At 40.6% G+C, this 21218-nt stretch overlaps 1 protein-coding gene across 11 annotated transcripts in view; it reads left to right on the plus strand.

The window, feature by feature from the left end:
• The window catches only part of EEA1 (early endosome antigen 1), a 138601-nt gene that overhangs the window by 41558 nt on the left and 75825 nt on the right, over nucleotides 1-21218 (plus strand). For 7 of the 11 annotated variants that reach the window (XR_005223296.2, XM_043546168.1, XM_043546158.1 and 4 more), the window contains 7 exons: nucleotides 9-136; nucleotides 7360-7414; nucleotides 7529-7588; nucleotides 8539-8578; nucleotides 9430-9570; nucleotides 9659-9780; nucleotides 16092-16247. Coding sequence is in view for 10 of the 11 variants with exons in the window: in XM_043546168.1 (XP_043402103.1) it covers nucleotides 9-136; nucleotides 7360-7414; nucleotides 7529-7588; nucleotides 8539-8578; nucleotides 9430-9570; nucleotides 9659-9780; nucleotides 16092-16247 (702 nt within the window). In the remaining variant the exon portion in view is untranslated. The remainder of the gene's footprint in view (nucleotides 1-8; nucleotides 137-7359; nucleotides 7415-7528; nucleotides 7589-8538; nucleotides 8579-9429; nucleotides 9571-9658; nucleotides 9781-16091; nucleotides 16248-21218) is intronic. The other 4 variants (XM_043546164.1, XM_037885223.2, XM_043546151.1 and 1 more) reach the window with 2 other exon arrangements.

Here is a 21218-nt window from a genome sequence, read left to right on the forward strand (position 1 = left end):
TATAATAGGGCTTTATTTGTCCTCTGTGTATGAAATCTCATGGATCTGCTGAAGAACTTTTCAAGCACTATGAAGTAGTTCACGGATCTGGCATCGATTCAGGTCATGGAGGAGAAGAGCATCCTTCACCGAAAAGGTAGAACAATATTAATTTTTGCATTTAGTCTTCTGTCTAATTACATTTAAGCATGTAGTAATCTGAACAGTTAATTATTCAGTGAAGTATTTAAATCATAATGCCCCATTTCTAAAACCAATTAAAATATTAGTTTAATACTATGCTAGCTGATACTGGACTGGTGATAGATGAAAATTGGATTTACATATTGATATTGTTAATTCCATTGGTTGCCTTTGATCCTGTTGATCAGGAGGTGGTGTTGACTCTTATGTCTGTAGCTGGAGTTGATGGGGGTAGCTCATGGCTTGATTCCCTTCTTATTTGAGCATTCCCAGAAATTGATTTTGGGCTCTTGTTCCTTGTCTCTGAGGATTTGTTCATGCAAGGTTCCACCTTGTTTCCCCTTCGGTTCAATGGATATATGGGGCTGTTGTACATTTCAGCCTGTATTACTTCCATTTTATGCATTCCATGACTCTCGTCTTGGTTGTGCATAGTAATAAGATGGTGAGCCGCTTTTGAGTGTGGTCACATACTGTGTGAGAACATGGGATGCTAATATAATAAAGGTGTAGATTGTATAACTCTGCTGGGTTCAGCTAATATCTTGACTAGCTGTTGTCTTAACCGTGGAGCAAACCCTCTGTGATTGATAAAAATAGTAAGCCAAAAATGATAAATAATTTAATTAAAACATCGATAACCTATTGAACTCATAAAGATGAAAGATAGTTTTTTTGTAAAGAAAAGAACATAAAATTTAACATGCAATGGCTATTAAGTTAGAGTCCATTGTGGGAAAATAAAAATATCCGAAACAAAATCCAAAACCTATTTGTGACTGTCTGTAGGAAGAAGGAGCTCCCATTTCTTTCCAGTTGCAATTGGGATAGACCGAGAGCCATCTTGGGCATTGACAGAAGCAGGGCAGCAGGGCACAAAATGGCAGGGCAGGACATCCATCAAAACCCCATTGCTCACAGCCAGTGACATTGGAGATCTTCTTTTCACACACTGATCTGGAAGCTTTTCCTGACTGACAGTTCTCCAGTTGGCATGGGATCTTGATGACTTCACTCAGCTGAACATGCTCATTCTATTAAATTCGCTAGCTGTAGTGGAGCTGTCAAAGAGCCTTTCTCTGTAGCTCAGCAAAGGAAAGAGTACACGTTAACATTTGAGGCTTTTAATGTTTTGAATGTTTTTTAACATATTTCTCTTATTACATGTAAAACAAATTATTTCTGCTCAAATTGGTGAAACAACCATTCAAATAAACTAATAAAAATGATTTTTCTAGGATATTTTTTAGAAAGTAACAAGTAGCATGACTTAATGAAGACATTAAAAATGAAGTAGGTAGGGCTAATATTAAATACCCTCCCCAGTCATTCATCAGTTAAGACTTGTGAACATAGGGGTGAAGGCTGGGGATTAGGCCTTTGGGAAGAAGTGTACTTTAAGATGTGGGTCTACTCTTAAAAGTGAGTCTGTACAATTGGCATGTTTATTTTCATCTGCTTATCAAATGTGCTCAGTTTGCAGGTAAAAAGATGGGGATTCTTTTGTTCGCTTTTTTTTATTGTCTACGTGCCAGTCCTGCAAATTCAGCGTAGTCTCTGAGAGTCAAGCTGAGTCCTTTCCATCTCGTGTATCATCACCAGTAATTAATAAAGGTTCTGTAGGTCAAATTGTGCCTTCAGTAACACCTTGTCTTCAGTGAGGTTGCACAGGTGTAACTGACTGGAATGCAGTAAACAATTCTGTCGATGATACACAAGATGGATTGAATCCACAGCTCATTCAGTCTTAGTTTTGTTGTTTTGTGGGGAAAGAAGACAAAGAACAATACAAATTTACTTTGCTCACTAACGTGAGTAGATGTGACCCTCATTTCACATTGGGAACAGATTTGCTGAGTAAGATAATGTTTTTATAGTCATTGTCACACATCACATAAAAGAGTAACTTAAAGTATATCTGGATCAAGGATGATATATCAGATTTAGGGGGGCTGCAGACAGAAGTGGGAGAAGGACTGGGAGTCATGTAGCTCAAGGGGAGCAAAAAGAAATGAGAGTTCTTGTATACAAGGGCTTGTATACACAGGAAAGATTTACCAGTTCTTAAGATGATATAGTTATACCAGTATAATTCCCTGTGTGGACACCCTTTTAGTGCAGAATAAGAGTGGCCTTTTCAGTTTAACATAATCTCTTTCCAGAGTGACATAAGCATAAATGAGGAAAAAGACTCTCTTTTACTGAAATGAGTGTCCACATAGAGAGTTATACTGGTACAGTATAAATATATTGTTTTAACTTCGTGCCTCAAGTTATACCAAATAAAGATTTCCATTTAGACAAGGCTTAGAAAGGTGAAATATAGCTAACTATTTTGGAATTGGGCCAGGAAAAGCACATTATTGTGAAAAGTGCCATTTTTTTTAGTAAAAGCCAAGGTGTGAATTTAAACTGACATAGTTATATCAGTATAACCCCTCTGCGTGAACACTTCTGTTCAAGTATAAGAGAGCTTTGTCAGTTTAGCTTAAACCTCTTCCCAACTGACACAAACTAAACTAAAAAAAGCCATTTTTATAGAGAATAAGTGTGTCCACACGGGTGGTTATGGTGGTATAACTATATCTGTATGAATATGTCAGTATAACTGGTCAAACATTCCTGTGTAGAGAAGACCTAAATCCCATTATTGCTTTAAATAGATAACTTACAATATAGACATAACTAGTGAGACACTAATATTTATCAGAGATTTTCTTTTTTATTTAGTGACCCTGAATTGTTGTGTACTGTTTTTTGTATCATCCTTTCATTGTGACTGGGGCCTCAGATTATTACTGCATACCAATAATAAGAGTAAGAAATAATGTGGTGTTGGCAGTAATATGGCTGCTTCATTCCACATTAAGGGTGGCTGCGTTTCAGTGATGTGATGTGATCCTTATGTGTATAGTTTTCTAATTCATCAAAATGAATTGAGATTTTAGAAGGGTGCTATGCAAACTGATTAATAACCATTTCCTCCTCATATTTCGTTTTCCTGGGCGACTAGAACATCAGGCTTCTGAGTGAAATTTGAGAGTTACAAGCCCCAGGGTTTTGAATGTCAGCGCACTCAGGCCCTCAAATTGGTATAACTATTGGGCACATTGAATTGCTTCTTGGGTTAAATATTATATAATTGCATATTTCAGAACAAATAGGGTAGCATACTCCTAGCATTGTCCCTTGACATTATATGGGAAATGAGGGGGAACGAACCTGCACTTTTAATAAGATGGACTATAACACAGCTAAACATTTTAGTACACTATCTTGGAATTCTAAAGTTCTATTATTTAGTTGATACAATCCAGTAAAACAGAATATAGGACTAAATCAAGTTTATTTGCATATTTAACCCTTCTACTGTTTTGGGGTCTGTCTGACCCCAGTGCACACAAAAATTTAAATAAAAATTGGTGTGGCAAACCTGTACTTCTTCATACGTTAAGTATGCTCAAATTAGGATGGGGTCAATCTTCCCACATTGGTTTTATTATCTTATCTATTGTGATTTTTGTGTAGCAAAAAAAAGTCACCAAAAAGGTAACGGGGTCAGTTAGAATCATAGAATATTAGGGTTGGAAGAGACCTCAGGAGGTCATCTAGTCCAATCCCCTGCTCAAAGCAGGACCAACAGCAACTAAATCATCCCAGCCAAGGTTTCGTCAAGGCGGGCCTTAAAAACCTCTAAGGATGGAGATTCCACCACCTCCCTAGGTAACCCATTCCAGTGCTTCACCACCCTCCTAGTGAAATAGTGTTTCCTAATATCCAACCTAGACCTCCCCCACTGCAACTTGAGACCATTGCTTCTTATTCTGTCATCTGCCACCACTGAGAACAGCCTAGCTCCAACCTCTTTCGAACCCCCCTTCAGGTAATCAAATCCCCCCTCACTCTTCTCTTCTGCAGACTAAACAATCCCAGTTCCCTCAGCCTCTCCTCATAATTCATGAGCCCAGCCCCCTAATCATTTTCGCTGCCCTCTGCTGGACTCTCTCCAATTTGTCCACAATCTTTCTGTTGTGGGGGGACCAAAACTGGATGCAGTACTCCCAGGTGTGGCCTCACCAGTGCCGAATAGAGGGAAATAGTCACTTCCCTTGATCTGCTGGCAATGCTCCTACTAATACAGCCCAATATGCCATTGGCCTTCTTGGCGACAAGGGCACACTGCTGACTCATATCCAGCTTCTCATCCACTGTAATCCCCAGGTCCTTTTCTGCAGAACTGCTGCCTAGCCATTCGGTCCCTAGTCTGTAGCGGTGGATGGGATTCTTCCATCGTAAGTGCAGCACTCTGCACTTGTCCTGGTTGAACCTCATCAGATTTCTTTTGGCCCAATCCTCCAATTTGTCTAGGTCACTCTGGACCCTATCCCTACCCTCCATCATGTCTGCTTCTCCCTGCAGCTTAGTGTCATCTGCGAACTTGCTGAGGATACAATTAATTCCATCATCCAGATCATTAATAAAGATGTTGAACAAAGCTGGCCCCAGGACCAACCTCTGGGGCACTCTGTTTGATACTGGCTGCCAACTAGACATCGAGCTGTTGATCACTACCCGTTGAGCTCGACAATCTAGCGAGCTTTCTATCCACCATATAGTCCATTAATCCAATCCATATTTTTTTAACTTGCTTGCAAGAATACTGTGGGAGACGGTATCAGAAGCTTTGCTAAAGTCAAGATATATCACATCCACCACTTTCCCCATATCCACAAAGCCAGTTGTCTCACCATAGAAGACAATCAGGTTAGTCAGGCATGACTTGCACTTGGTGAATCCATGTTGACTGTTCCTGATTACCTTCCTCTCCTTCAAGTGCTTCAAAATGGATTCCTTGAGGACCTGATCCATGATTTTGCCGGGGACTGAAGTGAGGCTGACTGGTCTGTAGTTCCCTAGGTTCTCTTTTTGCCCTTTTTTAAACTATATATGGGCACTATATTTCCCTTTTTCCAATCATCCAGGACTTCCTAGTTAGACCGCCTCAGTGTTAGTCCCTGGGAAAAATGAAAGTACTACATTTCCAAGGTCTTTGGGAGTTTCCTGCACCCCAAATACATAAACAAAAATTAAATAAAACATGATAGGCAAGCCACTGACTCTTTTTTCCTTTAGGTATTCTCAAAGTATGATAAGGAGAGCTTGTTAGCATTGGTTTTATCTTCATACTCTGTTGTGGTTTTAGTGTAGCAAAAAGGGTCATTCAAAAGTTATTGGGGTCAGTTAGACCTGAATTTAATTATGCCACTATTCCAGCACAGATGGTTTTTATGTTGAGGCAGCAGTTATGATATGATTATGTCAGTCTTTCAGCATTGTTTGTATCTTCACTGTTTCAGTGTTTTTTGTCTTCCCCGTCCTACCCAAAAAAAGTACCAAAAGGTTCTTGGGGATCTGTGAGACTTCAGATAACATTTGCCTCATGTATCATCACAGTTGTCCAGCAAATTGAGTTTCTTTGAAGATAATGCCATCAAATTGGTTTCCTGGGACACCTACAGTTGCTAGGAAGAGTTTCTGGGGAAGCAACAATTGTCAGATACATTTGCTGACAAATCATGCTTGACAGATGCTGTGGCTGGGGCAAAGACGCACTATTGGATTGCACCTGCACACTGCATGTCTGAAGGCATATGTTGTTTAGATTTTGTTGAATCACAAGTGGCATAATACATCTTCGAATAAGAGACAAATGTTTCTCAGGGACCTGGGTACAGAAATTTTTAGTGCACTGGTACATGAAAGGAACATTCCAGCCTTTCCTAAGGCTTCTAGGGAAGTAGTGTCCAGTGTCCTGGATACTGATCCAGAGACTAATGGGGAAAATGTTGCATCTGTTCCAGGGAATGAGATAGAAAAACACACAAAAAATGTGTGAAGTTTAAAAACTTACTATTTTTAGAACATATGTCACCTGTTAGCTCCATTTGTTCAAAGAAGTAGGCCATTTATTGCAACTTTGCTGTGTTTGTGCCTTTTATATTGTTGCTGTTGCTATCTATTTTCGTTCTCTAAACATGGAGTCAGTTAGCTCCCAATACCTGTGGAGTGTGTTCCTTTTTTAAAAATGTGTTTCATCATGGGGTCAGTTAGACCGCAACACAAGTACTGTGTAAAGTGCTTCTTCTTTGAATAATGTCCCTAGGGCTGCTCCACTGCAGGTGTGCTTGCATCTCTGTGCTGTTGTTTGGTTGGGAGGTGAATCAATTAGTTCATGTGAAACCGGGAGGTTACCTTAGGAATGCATTTTGGATGTGGCCTGAGTGTAACCTTGTCCCAAAAGAATACCGTGTAGGGGGGAGGTGCACTGGAGCCGCTGTTTCTCCTGGCCGAAGTAATTGCTGTCAGGAAGGCCGTTTTCACTGAGAGGTATGTAAGTGAATAGGTGGCCCTGGGTTCAAAAGGAGGCCTAGTCAGTCATCTCAACACCAGGTTTAAGTCCCATGTGGGAGTAGGATGTCAAGGGGGCTTAGCACACTGACTAGCCTCATGGTGCAGCACAAGGAAAGACAGTGCATGTCTGGGCCTAATGGATGCTGCTACCGAAGTTCTCTGATCAGCAGCCCAGAGACGCAAGCACACCTATAGTGGAGCACCCATAGAAACACACATCTCAAAGAGTTGTCATTACTGCACAAGGTGAGTAACTTCTTCTTCTGAATCTAGAAAGTTTTAACTTATTCATAATTTTATAGTTCACTGATTACAAGTAAAGTCAGTTTGAAATGCATCCCATGTGTTATCTCCAATTTTCACATATTAGGGGTCTCCAAGACCCCGATATGGAAATAGTTGGGTTATTTTTTGTCCAATACGAGGGTTAAAAGAAAATTCCATAAACCGTAATGCAATTACTCATTCTGAGAATAGACCAAATACATTAGACTAAAAATTATTAAGATATTTAAGGTGACTAAGCACTTTTAAAATCTGGTGATTAGTGTGAAAATGAGATAATGTATGGCAGTTCAGTTTGTATTAAATTAAAAAAAATAAAAAATGTAAGACTGTATTAAGACACTGATCAAATGTGAGGTGTCCTGTATCCAGCTTATGTAATAATAAAGCTGAATAGAAGCTATTACATATACTGGAAGTTTAATCAACAAAATTTAACAATGACTTAATTCATTTCTCAACTCCCGGATCTTTATTCAGCAATGAAATATCACTACTCCGACAAGAAATTCAAGACTTGCAAGCTTCACTTAAGGTTGGAAATTAATTTTATTTGAATATAGTTCATGGTTTCAAATTGTGAACTGTGCTAGCAGCTTAAATTGTGAGTTTGTAATACACTTTCTCTTCCCGGCCCCCCCTTGTTTAGGAGGAGAGATGGTACTCAGAAGAGCTGAAGAAAGAATTAGAAAAAGTGCAGCGGCAGCAAGTAATTGCTTTAAAATACTTGAAGCAGGTTTACAACAAGCAGTTTATTATCATCTTTGACATTGAAGATTAATACCTTGTTGTAAGGCACGTGGCCCAATTCAATTAGTTCCATAAATTGATTCCTGAAGTGTTTTAAAAAATCGGTTGTCTATACAGTGAAATAACTGTGAATGAGGTTAAAGGGATGGTAAAGGTGCTATGATTGTTCATGACTACATGCCCGTTAATTTCCAGTCAGATTTTTCCTCACAGTATGCTCATTCAGACCATGCCCAGGTTATCTGTCTCTTCACTGTTATTGCATCTATTTGAGAAGTTGTAGTTTTATTGCTTCCAAAGTATTTCTGAAAATGGCAATATAATCTTAAAAACCTCCAAAATCTTCTCCAAAAACATCCACCAAACAAAGTTAATTGTAGCCTCTTTCACCTTATTAAACTTCCCTCCTGAAACAATGGAACTCTAATTTATTTCCATATATAGAAGAGTTACTTCAGAACTGATTTATACAAACCTCAGAAATAGAAATTAGGGGTGAATTTCACTCTATATGTGAAGGATTAAAAGTATAGAATTGCTTGAACCTTTTGGGAAAATCTCTCTTTCCTTTCTTTGCTGCTGCTCCTTTTGCATGTAATAGTGCGTATAACAACATATATTGCTGTAGAGGCAGATTTCAGTATAACAGAAGGCTTGTTAGCATTGGAGTCTTGCTGTTCTGAATCAGTATGATAGCTAAGTGATATAAGATGATGGAAAGTCGTCTTGGCCTTTTCTGTCCTAAATTGCTTTGCAGCATTGAAGCACATAAGTCTATTTTTGTAAACTTTCTAGAGGCTTCAAGTATGGAATTCTTTCAAATGCTCAGGAAATGTCTGCTATTGAAACTTTTGTTATTACCTTTACTGTCTAGTGACACACTTATTCTTCATTTTTTCTTTTCTTAAGGAATCTAAGCCTGATGGAGTGACAACTTCTGCATCTACAGGTGAGAAATATTTTAATAGAGAAGTTTCTACATTGCATTGAAATACTACAGTACTGTATGTTAGAAAAATTAAGTTAAGTGAAACTTCAGACTGGATGAAAAATACTTTTTCCTATATTGAAAGGCTAAAATGGTACAATTATGTAATGTCTTCTCTTGCCTACATTTTTTTCAATAAGTTTAGAGGGACACGAAAGGTTGCCTAATTCATTTTTAGAGTAAAGAAACATTAGAAAGAGGTTGATTGGTTCCATCATTTCTAGGATAAAGGCGGTGAAATTATTGTGATCATAAAAGTAATTCTGATCATGGTTTTGATTTTTGAACATGTTCTTAATCATTTTAAATATCCAAACAGCCATTGTGCTGAGGAAGACAGAGTGTTGACATTTGAATTACACCAATTGTCCATGCTCATTCTGTTGATTTCAGTGCCAGTCTTCCCTGCTTGCTGCCAAAGAAAACACTTTTTTTAAAAATCTGCATGTTTATAATTTTTTTGTTCCATGTTATATTTGCATGAGACACTCATGGAATAATAACTTTCTTATGTACACACACAATCTCTGGCTGATCCTTATTAACTAACTTCTGACTGCACCTCAGGGCTCAGAAATTAGCAGTGTACAAAAAGTGACCAAAATGGATAAACTAATTTCCAATGGTTAGCTAGATTATGAGCTCATTCCTCAAAATGTTGTGCTCACCGTCCTGTTCCAGCAAAGCACTTGAGCACATGTTTAACTTTAAGCATATGAACAATCCTATTGAAGATTAAGTGAGCTTTGGTGAGTTACTCATTTGTAATGCTCTTTTATCAACACAAGTTTCTGTATAACCTCTGATTTTAGTTTTTTCAATAAATACTGCTGTTTTTGAGCTAGAAACATTAGAACGGCAACTTGAAGAGACCCAAGTAGAAAATTTTAATATTAAGCAGATGAAAGACCTGTTTGAGCAAAAAGCCGCACAGCTGGCTACTGAAATTGTAGGTAAGTACTTAAAATTATTATGCAATCGGTTCTTCTTTTAATTAAAACCTGAATGAATGATCTTTTGCATAACTTCCTTCTTAACTAGATATTAAGGCAAAGTATGATGAGGAAATGAGTCTTCGAGAAAGTGCAGAGCAGAAAGTGACAAACCTGATGCAAGAACTACAGAAAGAGAGAGCCATAATAGAAGATTTAAAGACTGAACTGGTAATTCATACCACATTTATTATTTATTTATTGATTGATTGATTATGCCTTTCCCAAATGAGAAGGAGAGGGTTTTCAGTCATTTGCCCATTCTAAACATAATCTTAAAATAGACTATCATTGTTTATTTGGACAGTGATTTATTTGTGAGAGGAAGAGGGGCTCAGAAAATCCCCTCTTCTAAACTATCTATTCCATTGCTCTAAACTTCCAATAACTTCCCAGTCAAGGAATGTATGTTCTGCCTGCTCTGGTTATTCAGTGATTTGCATTATTGTTAGGTATGTATGACATAATGCTTTTTTGTGCTCTGTTCAGAGGCCTGTGTGTGGCTTCCCTCATTTCAGGACTTTCATAAACAAAATATTAATCCTCATACGTGTTTTACTTAGGCCTAATTTTGCAACCCTTACTGACTATGATTAGAATATACTCATGTGAATAGATCCATTGTTGTTGACTTCAATGAGTGTCTCTATATTAGCCTTTTGCCCCTCATGTTTTTCACTGTTGCTGCCACCGGGCAACTGCATTCATAAGAGCAGCTCTGCTCAGACCTCGGTGATGTGCTGGTTGAAAGGCTGGCAGCTGTCATCACTTTGTCTACACTGGTGTTACCGTTGTTGCTCTTGGCTGCCCAGGGCACATGTATTCCAATAGTGTGGCTCCACAAAGGCAAAATACTAAAGAAAAGTTATTCCTAGTAACCCTTTTTCAAAATCATGGTCTCAGAAGAAGCTACCCAGCAGCCTTTCTTCTATATAAAGAAAAGCAGAGTAGCCAGGAGGTGTCTTCTAGCCTCCTGTCATCTTCATTCACTCACTCAACTGTGAAACTTGGACTCTGGATTTTTCTTTTCCTCTTCTGTATTGCTGTTGATTAGTGGCCTTTCTTCATTCCTCTGTCCACCCCTTCCTGCCACGGCAATCCTTCAGCTGCCCAACCTCACTCTCCCGGCCATTGTGCTTCTGTCCCTCCTTCTCCCCTTCCTCTCTGACTCCCGTCTCATCTTTATTCTCTTTCCTGTTCCCTGTCCAACACCAACAGTCGCTTCCTCCCACCCACTTCAGCTCCAAGTGCTACTTTCCACTCCAAAAGCTCACCTAAAACATTTTTTTGGGGTAACACATATAAAACAAATATGTAAACAACCCATGCAGTGGTGGTGTTGCTGTGTTGGTCCCAGAATATTAGCAAGACAAGGTGGGTGAGGTAATATCTTTTATTGGACCAACATCTGTTGGTGAGAGAGACAGGGTTTGAGCTACATAGAGCTCTTCTTCTTGTGTGGGAAATGTATTCAAAATGTCAGAGCTAAATACAAGGTGGAACAGATTGTTTACATAAATAGCTAACACATATTTCAAGGGACCATTCAAGGTAAAGTGACCTGTTAACAGCTCTCTAGTCATGGGGAGGGAGAAGCTGGAGGTGGATTTTGTGGGTTATAGGTTGCTGTAATAAGATGTAAATCCAGTGTCTCTATTCGGACTATAATTTTAGTGTCGAGCAAAATTATGAATTTAAGTTCCCACGCATGTCTTTTGAAGGTGTTGTCGAGGTTTAATCATAGAATCATAGAATATCAGGGTTGGAAGGGACCTCAGCAGGTCATCTAGTCCAACCCCCTGCTCAAAGCAGGACCAATCCCCAGCTAAATCATCCCAGCCAGGGCTTTGTCAAGCCTGACCTTAAAAACTTCTAAGGAAGGAGATTCCACCACCTCCTTAGGTAACACATTCCAGTGTTTCACCTCCCTCCTAATGAAAAAGTTTTTCCTAATATCCAACCTAAACCTTCCCCACTGCAACTTGAGACCATTACTCCTCATTCTGTCATCTGCTACCACTGAGAACAGTCTAGATCCATCCTCTCTGGAACCCCCTTTCAGGTAGCTGAAAGCAGCTATCAAATCCCCCCTCATTCTTCTCTTCCGCAGACTAAACAATCCCAGTTCCCTCAGCCTCTCCTCATAAGTCATGTGTTCCAGTCCCCTAATCATTTTTGTTGCCCTCCGCTGGACGTTCTCCAATTTTTCCACATCTTTCTTGTAGTGTGGGGCCCAAAACTGGACACAGTACTCCAGATGAGGCCTCACCAATGTCGAATAGAGGGGAACGATCACGTCCCTCGATCTTCTGACAATGCCCCTACTTATACATCCCAAAATGCCATTGGCCTCCTTGGCAACAAGGGCACACTGTTGACTCATATCCAGCTTCTCGTCCACTGTAACCCCTCGGTCCTTTTCTGCAGAACTGCTGCCTAGCCATTCGGTCCCTAGTCTGTAGCGGTGCATGGGATTCTTCCGTCGTAAATGCAGGACTCTGCACTTGTCCTTGTTGAACCTCATCAGATTTCTTTTGGCCCAATCCTCTAATTTGTTTAGGTCCCTCTGTATCCTATCCCTACCCTCCAGCGTATCTACCTCTCCTCCCAGTTTAGTGTCATCTGCGAACTTGCTGAGGGTGCAATCCACACCATCCTCCAGATCATTTATGAAGATATTGAACAAAACCGGCCCCAGGACCGACCCTTGGGGCACTCCACTTGATAGCGGCTGCCAGCTAGACTTGGAGCCATTGATCACTACCCGTTGAGGCCGACAATCTAGCGAGCTTTCTATCCACCTTATAGTCCATTCATCCAGCCCATACTTCTTTAACTTGCTGGCAAGAATACTGTGGGAGACCGTGTCAAAAGCTTTGCTAAAGTCAAGGAACACCACGTCCACTGCTTTCCCCTCATCCACAGAGCGAGTTATCTCGTCATAGAAGGCAATTAGATTAGTCGGGCATGACTTGCCCTTGGTGAACCCATGCTGAGTGTTCCTGATCACTTTCCTCTCCTCTAAGTGCTTCAGAATTGATTCCTTGAGGACCTGCTCCATGATTTTTCCAGGGACTGAGGTGAGGCTGACTGGCCTGTAATTCCCAGGATCCTCCTTCTTCCCTTTTTAAAATATGGGCACTATATTAGCCTTTTTCCAGTCTTCCGGGACTTCCCCCGATAGCCATGAGTTTTCAAAGATAATGGCCAAAGGCTCTGCAATCACATCCGCCAACTCCTTTAGCACTTTTGGATGCAGCGCATCCGGCCCCATGGACTTGTGCTCGTCCAGCTTTTCTAAATAGTCCCGAACCACTTCTTTCTCCACAGAGGGGTGGTTACCTCCTCCCCATGCTGTGCTACCCAGTGCAGTAGTCTGGGAGCTGACGTTGTTCGTGAAGACAGAGGCAAAAAAAGCATTGAGTACATTAGCTTTTTCCACATCCTCTGTCACTAGGTTGCCTCCCCCATTCAGTAAGGGGCCCACACTTTCCTTGACTTTCTTCTTGTTGCTAACATACCTGAAGAAACCCTTCTTGTTACTCTTAACGTCTCTTGCCAACTGCAATTCCCGGTGTGATTTGGCCTTCCTTATTTCACTCCTGCATGCCCGAGCAATATTTTTATACTCTTCCCTGGTCATTTGTCCAATCTTCCACTTCTTGTTAGCTTCTTTTCTGTGTTTAAGATCAGCAAGGATTTCACTGTTAAGCCAAGCCATATTTACTATTCTTTCTACACATCGGGATGGTTTGTCCCTGTAACCTCAATAAGGATTCTTTAAAATACAGCCAGTTCTCCTGGACTCCTTTCCCCCTCATGTTATTCTCCCAGGGGATCCTGCCCATCAGTTCCCTGAGGGAGTCAAAGTCTGCTTTTCTGAAGTCCAGGGTCCGTATTCTGCTGCTCTCCTTTCTTCCCTGTGTCAGGATCCTGAACTCGACCATCTCATGGTCGCTGCCTCCCAGGTTCCCATCCACTTTTGCTTCCCCTACTAATTCTTCCTGGTTTGTGAGCAGCAGGTCAAGAAGAGCTCTGCCCCTAGTTGGTTCCTCCAGCACTTGCACCAGGAAATTGTCCCCTACACGTTCCAAAAACTTCCTGGATTGTCTGTGCACCGCTGTATTGCTTTCTCAGCAGATATCAGGGTGATTGAAGTCTCCCATGAGAACCAGGGCCTACGATCTAGTAACCTCTGTGAGTTGCCGGAAGCAAGCCTCTGAAAGAAAGAAAAGGAAAGAAAGTTTCCTTTGAGGAAGAGGACAGATAGGTCAGATATAGAGTGATCGCTTTTGTGAAAAGTGTTCACCCATGGGTGATACCATGTTTTTGTCTTTTATCGTTTTTCTGTGAGAGTTCATTCGAGAACATAGTGATTGTCTCATTTCACCCACGTAGTTGTTATTGGGGCATTTATTGCACTGGATGAAGTACACCATATGTTGTGATAGGCATGTGTAGGACTCATGGACCTTGAAATGTGTGTTGTGGGGCGTGTTGATTATAGCAGAAATGGAGATATGTCTACAGTTTTGCATCTGTTCTGACAATGTCTGGTGCTACTTTGAGTTGGTGGGCCCTGATCTGCAGGGAGCTTGCGTCTGATGATGAGCTTGGAGAGGAGTTGGGGGGTTGTTTGAAGACCAGAAGAGGAGGTTCAAGAAAGGTTTATTTCAGGATGTTGTCCCCATTGAGTATGAGTTGTAATTGTTTGATGATATACCCGTATGGGTTTTAGTGTGGTGTGGTAGGTGGAAAGTAGAGTTGTGTGGTCAGAGGGGGTTTTATTTCTATATTGAAGCAGGTTCTCTCAGGGTGTTTGGATGGCCCATTCCATGATGCTATCTACTTCTCTGGTGGAGTGTCCTTGCTTGGTGAAGGTGGTTTTTCTGGACTTTCTCTTCAGAGCACATTCTGTGCTATCTGAGTGCCTGGCTGTAGAAAACAGATTTCTTGGTGTGTCTGGATCTGTGAAAATAGGTGTGGTGATCTGTGGATTTATTGTATATAGTTGTCTGTAGGCTTCCATTGTTGAAACTGGTTGTGATACCCTGGAAGTTGATGCTAGTGTGGGAGTGTTCTAGAGCAGGGGTTCTCAGTCTTTTTCTTTCTGAGGCCCCCCCAACATGCTATAAAAACTCCATGGCCCATCTGTGCTACAACAGCAACAACTGTTTTTCTGCATAAAAAAGCCAGGGCCAGCATTAGGGAGTATCAAGCAGGGCAATTGCCCATGGCCCCACACCATGGGGCCCTGCAAAGCGAAGTTGGCTGGGCTTCGGCTTCAGCCCTGGATGGCTGGGCTTGTAACCCTGGGCTTCAGCCCCAGGCGGTGGGGCTTCGGCTTTCTGCCCTGGGTCCCAGCAAGTCTAATGCCGGCCCTGCTTGGTGGACCCCCTGAAACCTGCTTCGGGCCCCTGGACCTCTGGTTGAGAATCACTGTTCTAGAGAGAGTTTAGTGGATGGGTGGTGGTTGTTGACGTTGTGGAGGAGTTTAGGTCATTTGTGTAGAGGATAAAAATGTCATCCGTGTATCTCAGGTATATCATTGGTTTCATGGTGCATTTGTTCAGAAATTCTTCTTCAAGGTGGCCTCTGAAGAGGTTGGTATATTGGGGAACCATCTTACTAGCGATGGTTGTTCCCATGGTTTGGGCAAAGGGACTGTTTGTTTTTTTGCTGAATGTAAAATAGTTATGGGTGAGGATGAAATGGATGAGTTTGGCAATGTGCTTTGGGGTGGATTTCTGAATTCATAACTTTGCTAGACTCCAAAAAATCATGGACTGAATAGAGATACTGAATTTATGGCTTATTACAGCAATCTATAACCCACTAACCCTTCCTTCCCGCAACTTCCCTCTCCTTCCCCACTTTACCTTGAATGATCTCTGGAAATATGTGTTAACTACTAGGCTAAACAATCTGTTCCACCTTCCATTTAGCTGTGACATTGTGAGTACATTTCCCAAACCTGACAGAGTGCTCTGTGTAAGCTCAAAAGCTTGTCTCTCTCATCAACAGAAGTTGGGCCAATAAAAGATATTACCTCACCCACCTTGTCTCTGTGATATATGGCTGGGATTACCACCCTGGCTGCTTTGCCTGTAAGGTTTATCTGTTCCTTCCACTCCTCATCTGTTCTGTTCTTCTTTTGTATTGTAAGCTCTTCAGGGCAGGGACTCTGTCTTTATGAATGTGAACAGAGTGCCTAATGCCTCACACCTGATTAGGGGCTTTGGGTGCTACAGCAATATATATAATAAAAACACTGATAAATAATATCATTCTCTGTTTAGATAAAAATGAAAGTGTATCTTAAAATAAAGAGTCTGGAAATAACTTAAAATAGTTTCAGCAGGAAATCTTAAGAAATGAATTTGGAAGCTTTTGCAGAGAGTGAATATGAAGCGATACTGAAAACATATGTGTCAGTATTAGAAATCCTTATAGGTAGTAATTATTGTTATGCTGCCTTTCAGCTGCAAAGACCTGGTGTGGAGGATGTTTCTGTTCTAAAGAGGGAGCTGGTCCAAGTTCAGACATTGATGGACAAGATGACTTTGGAGCGTGAGAGAGAATCAGAGAAGCTGAAAGATGAGTGCAAGCGTTTGCAGGCAGAGTACGCGAACTCGGAGGTAATGAAGCCAAACAAAAAGGCTTAGAACATGTTTTAGCTTTGCCATGATTTTCATATGATAATGATGAATGTTGATCCATCACACTGAATAGAACTTTTCTTTCTTCCCTAACTAGTCTGGTAGGGAGTGTTTCATTAGATTAGAGTAGGTTGATACAATCTGTGCATTGGTATCCAGACAATAAAATCTTTTTAAAAAAACTCTCTTTTTAGCATGAAAAGTTAGTTTTGTACAGCCATGTAGAGGAGAAGCAACTTCCCCTGCTGGCATATGTAGTGATCTCTCCAGTGAGGCAGGGAAACAGAGCAATAAATTTCTGCCTCAAAAAGAAAAAAAATATTTTGAGCTTTCCTAAATTGTGTACTGTAATACAGAGACAGAAACTAATTGTTACCTAAGGTTGTGGTTGCTACTTAACATTAAAATTGAAACATATGTTTATAAAACAGGGTTACAGTTTTAACTAACCTCCATAGCATATAAATATATGAAAATGAACCATTAATGCAAGGTAGATAACTATTTAAATGTTCTCACAGTTCATATAGTCCCTTAAATAAATGTACATGTGTTTGTAGAATATGCATTGTGATTTTTTTTAATCAGTGTAAATTCTGTGCCATTTTTCTACCCAGCATTAACCTATTAATCAGAAGCCTTTTGACACTTACCCTTTATCACATCTATATTTTGCATATAAATTACAAACCTTAAAATCACTCACATACTCCCCCTGCCCTCCTCCCCCCCAGTATCCTTCAGTTCACCTGCTCATTATTGGCCGTAGAAACCAACATTTTGCCTATTATCCTCCATATACAAACCAGAAACTAAGCTCTTGCCAGTCCCAACTACCTGTTTTGGCCAAGAGACTCCAATATATCATGTCTCATCCTTCATGGTCAGACCAGAGACACAACTATTTTTCTTCGTCCACTATTCCATTCTGAGGTTGAAAACAAAATCTGTTACTTCCACCTTAATTATATGTCCTGGAAATATATAGCCCTGTATCTCCCCATGCCCTTTTTTCCTGTTTATCCTTTCAAAGTGAGACTCCACGTTCCATATGAGATACAGATTGTAGGTGGGTTTTTCAGAAGTTTTTCAGAAGTGCTCAGTGCTGGCCTAACCAGCATCTGTTGAACTCAGTGGGAGCAGAATTAGACCAATGTTGAGAGGTCTGAAAATACTTAACAATATTTCCCCAATCATGCTCTACTCAATAGGGCACAGATCTCAGTATACCCTTTTGATTAAATGAAGCTACTACATTACCTAATTACCTAGGAAGAAGAGAAAGGGGGTCAAAGAAACTTGGAGAATGTTTGGTGTTTTCATCTGTAATCAGTGATTTCAAATATTCTCAAAACTGTTGTTGTTCCAATAAGCATTTCCTGTTAAATGTTAGGTGGGTAGATAATGGAAGTCTGAATTAAGGTTGTTTTTGGAATGTGCAATGTGATTTTATTTTTACACATGCATGTTTGTTTCAGAGAATATCTGAACTGTGAGGATACTTGAATACGTATCTACCTTCCTTTAACTATTCATTTCCAGACTTTTAAATGCTTAGGCTTTCTTAAACTGGAACAATCCTTGGTGTGAATATGTTTGCACTTCAGCGAGAGGTAGTAATCTTAACACCTCTAATCTTGTTGTAATTTTTGGCTTGGATCAAAAAATGTTGGTGAAGAGATGCTTGTGCTAAAAGTAACAAATTTATCTGTCTGTTAATTTCCTTCTTTTGAATATAGGGCCAATATGGAACTCAGGAGCTCTGCAAGGTCCCCACTCCACCATGACTATGTATTTCCCTATCTTGTACAGCTCAGATAAGCTTACACATTTTGCGAGTTACCCCAGTTCATGCTGTTCTAGAGACCTTTGCAATGGTGCAGAATAACTGACCCCTTTAAGCCCTCCCCCACCTCCACCCTCCTGGTTCATCTGCCCTGTGGAATTTCGGAGCTCTACAGATTCCAGCTCCTCCTTCCTTCCTCTCCCCTGCAGAGCTTTAGAGATGTGTGGAGTAACCAGTTCTCTCTGCCTTGTACTGTTTCTAAACTCCTCAGGGTTCCTGTCATCTTCTCTTCTTTCCTTGCCCTGCAGAGACTGTACAAGGCATTCATGGGGCCACATGAATTGTATAAAGAGTACAGTATTATACCAAACAATAAGTCTAGTATTTTCTTATTCAAGTTTTAAAATATTTAGACTAAGGAGAAGCCGTTCACAGGCTTGATCAAACATGTATGTGAAGAAAGGAGTGTTGCAGTTGGGGCCCTGAGTATACAGTAACTCCTCGCTTAACGTTGTAGTTATGTTCCTGAAAAATGCTACTTTAAGCGAAATGATGTTAAGTGAATCTAATTCCCCCATAAGAATTAATGCAAAATGGGGGGGTTAGGTTCCATGGAAATTTTTTTCGCCAGACAAAAGACTATATTTTATATATATGTATATACACTGTATAAGTTTTAAACAAACAGTTTAATATAGTACACAGCAATGATGATTGTGAAGCTTGGTTGAGGTGTTGGAGTCAGAGGGTGGAAGAGGGTGGGATATTTCCCAGGGAATGGCTTACTGCTAAATGATGAACTAGGACTCTATGGAGATGGGGGGCAGGAGGACATGTGTGCTTGGCGGCTGCCACACAGGGAACTTAGGGGGGCATCCGGTCCATCCTGGTTCCAAGCTCCCACCAGCTAGCTCCAACGGGCTGCTCTTTCTGCAAGCAGTGGACAAAGCAAGCGGCTGCCAAACAACATTATAAGGGAGCACTGCACAACTTTAAATGAGCATGTTCTCTAAGTGATCAGCAATGTAACAATGAAACAGCGTTAACCAGGACAACTTTAAGTGGGGAGTTACTTTAATTGGTTATATGGCCATGTAAATTTCTGCCTCATTTTTGAGTATAGCACAATTGTACTTCAGAATTTAAGCTTTCATTTCAAAATGTTGGCTATCTAGTCTGTATGTTTCAAAGACCATCTGAAAGTGTAAACTGAACATAAAGTGATGTCTGCCAGATTTTGCAGAACTAGCTCTAACAGAAATATGAACTGTTGCTGTTCATCTTAATGGATGGAGTTACATATCAAAATGGCTAACTATTTCACTGCATATCATTTAGCAGAAACAATCTAATGTTTATTATCTCTCTTGTTTGATGTAGTAGCAGATATAGGGGAGAAGGGTTGCATTGGTGTCACTATGAGAGGTTTTAGAGTAGCAGCTGTGTTAGTCTGTATCTGTAAAAAGAAAAGGAGTACTTGTGGCACCTTAGAGACTAACAAATTTATTAGAGGATAAGCTTTCGTGAGCTACAGCTCACTGTATACATCCGATGAAGTGAGCTGTTGCTCATGAAAGCTTATCCTCTAATAAATTTGTTAGTCTCTAAGGTGTCACAAGTACTCCTTTTCTTTTTATTGGTGTCACTAGTTATTCTCATGCCTATGTATGGGAAATCTTGGTGGGGCTGGGGGCGGGAAATATTGATTAAATTTCCAGTCGTGTGTTTGCAGTGACATTAGCTATCTATGAAAAATTGGATCGGTACTATTTAAAGTGAACCAAAGACAATTGGTACAATTTAAGTGTTAAAGTACGTAGTGGTAATTCATTCTTCTATAAAATGTTGTTATCTCCTCTGCATCATAACCTTTAACATATCAGTGACTGTAATGTGAGACAGGTAAACTACATTAAAATAAAACTTTGCTGTCTATGAGAAGTGATATTAGATCGAACAGATTTTAAAATCAGTAGCCTGAATTCCACTTAGCTTTTTAAAACTAATAAAACGTGTTTGTAAAAGTGCTAGATTGAGAATACTGGAAACTGAAGCTTCTACCCACGGAATGTATATAGTAATGGTGGTGAAAGCTTCCCCATGCCCGTAATTCAGCCGTTCTTGAGGGATCACTTCTGGGGCTGAGAAAGTAATTCAGTCTCTGACTGTTCAGTCTGTGGAGCATGAGGGAGTTATCTGTATTATTTTCTGACAATCACATTTGCCTCAGTTTACCTGCTGGATATTATGCAGCCTGATTTCATGGAATTAAATCAAAGGAGGCTGTTAGGAGGGAACTAATGGGAAATGAAACAATGACAGAGATAAGATACCTCCAGAGAGAATACAAAGGGTCCTTAAGGGAACAGTGAAAGGCCCCTTAATTGGGAAATGCCCATCTGCCTGGCTTCAAGCAGGCTAGCAGGTTAATTTCTCCCAGGCTCAAGCCTAGTTTCAAAAGGATATTAAACCATGAAAGACCCTAGCCTAGAAAGGCGGGGGAGTGAATAGGCAGCAGTGGTTGAAGAGGAGTCTCCATATGTATGTCTCCACTGTGTTTGAAAATCCATCATAGTGAGTCTCAAACCCTGGGTCTACAGTCATGGACTCGCACTATAGCGTTAAAAACAGCAGTGCAGATGTTGCGGCTTGGGTTGGAGCTAGGACTCTAAGGCCTGGGTGAGGCCGTGGGCTATAGCCTCCCCTTTTTACCAGCCATGTTAACATGGGCTTCAAAGCCCCAACCCAAATGTCTACACAGCTGTTTTTAGTGCCATAGCGTGAGCCAGAGTCTATCGACCCGAGCTTTGAGACTTGCTGCCATGGGTTTTAAAACACAGTGGAGACGTACCCTCTGAGAGTGAGACATTGACAGAATGTAGAAGGGGCTTTCTATCTCTCCCAAATCAGCAGTAGGGGTGGCTGGGCTGAGTGGAACTTACATAAAACTTGCACAGAAAGAATAAATTTTAGGTAAGACCCAGGTGTATAGGCCTTTTATTGTTTTATCTCTTTCTCTACTTGCTGTGCACCCTTGAGTGAATAAAAAATTCCTTGTTTTGAAGAAGCTGTTTGAGTCACTTTAATCAGCCCATGTCACTGATCCTGGAGGGAAAGGGTTTACAGTAGCTAAACACACTTGGGCCTGTTGTGTTAATGTGGTT

This window comes from Chelonia mydas, chromosome 1, assembly GCF_015237465.2.
Source record: "Chelonia mydas isolate rCheMyd1 chromosome 1, rCheMyd1.pri.v2, whole genome shotgun sequence".
NCBI classification, from domain to species: Eukaryota; Metazoa; Chordata; order Testudines; family Cheloniidae; genus Chelonia; species Chelonia mydas.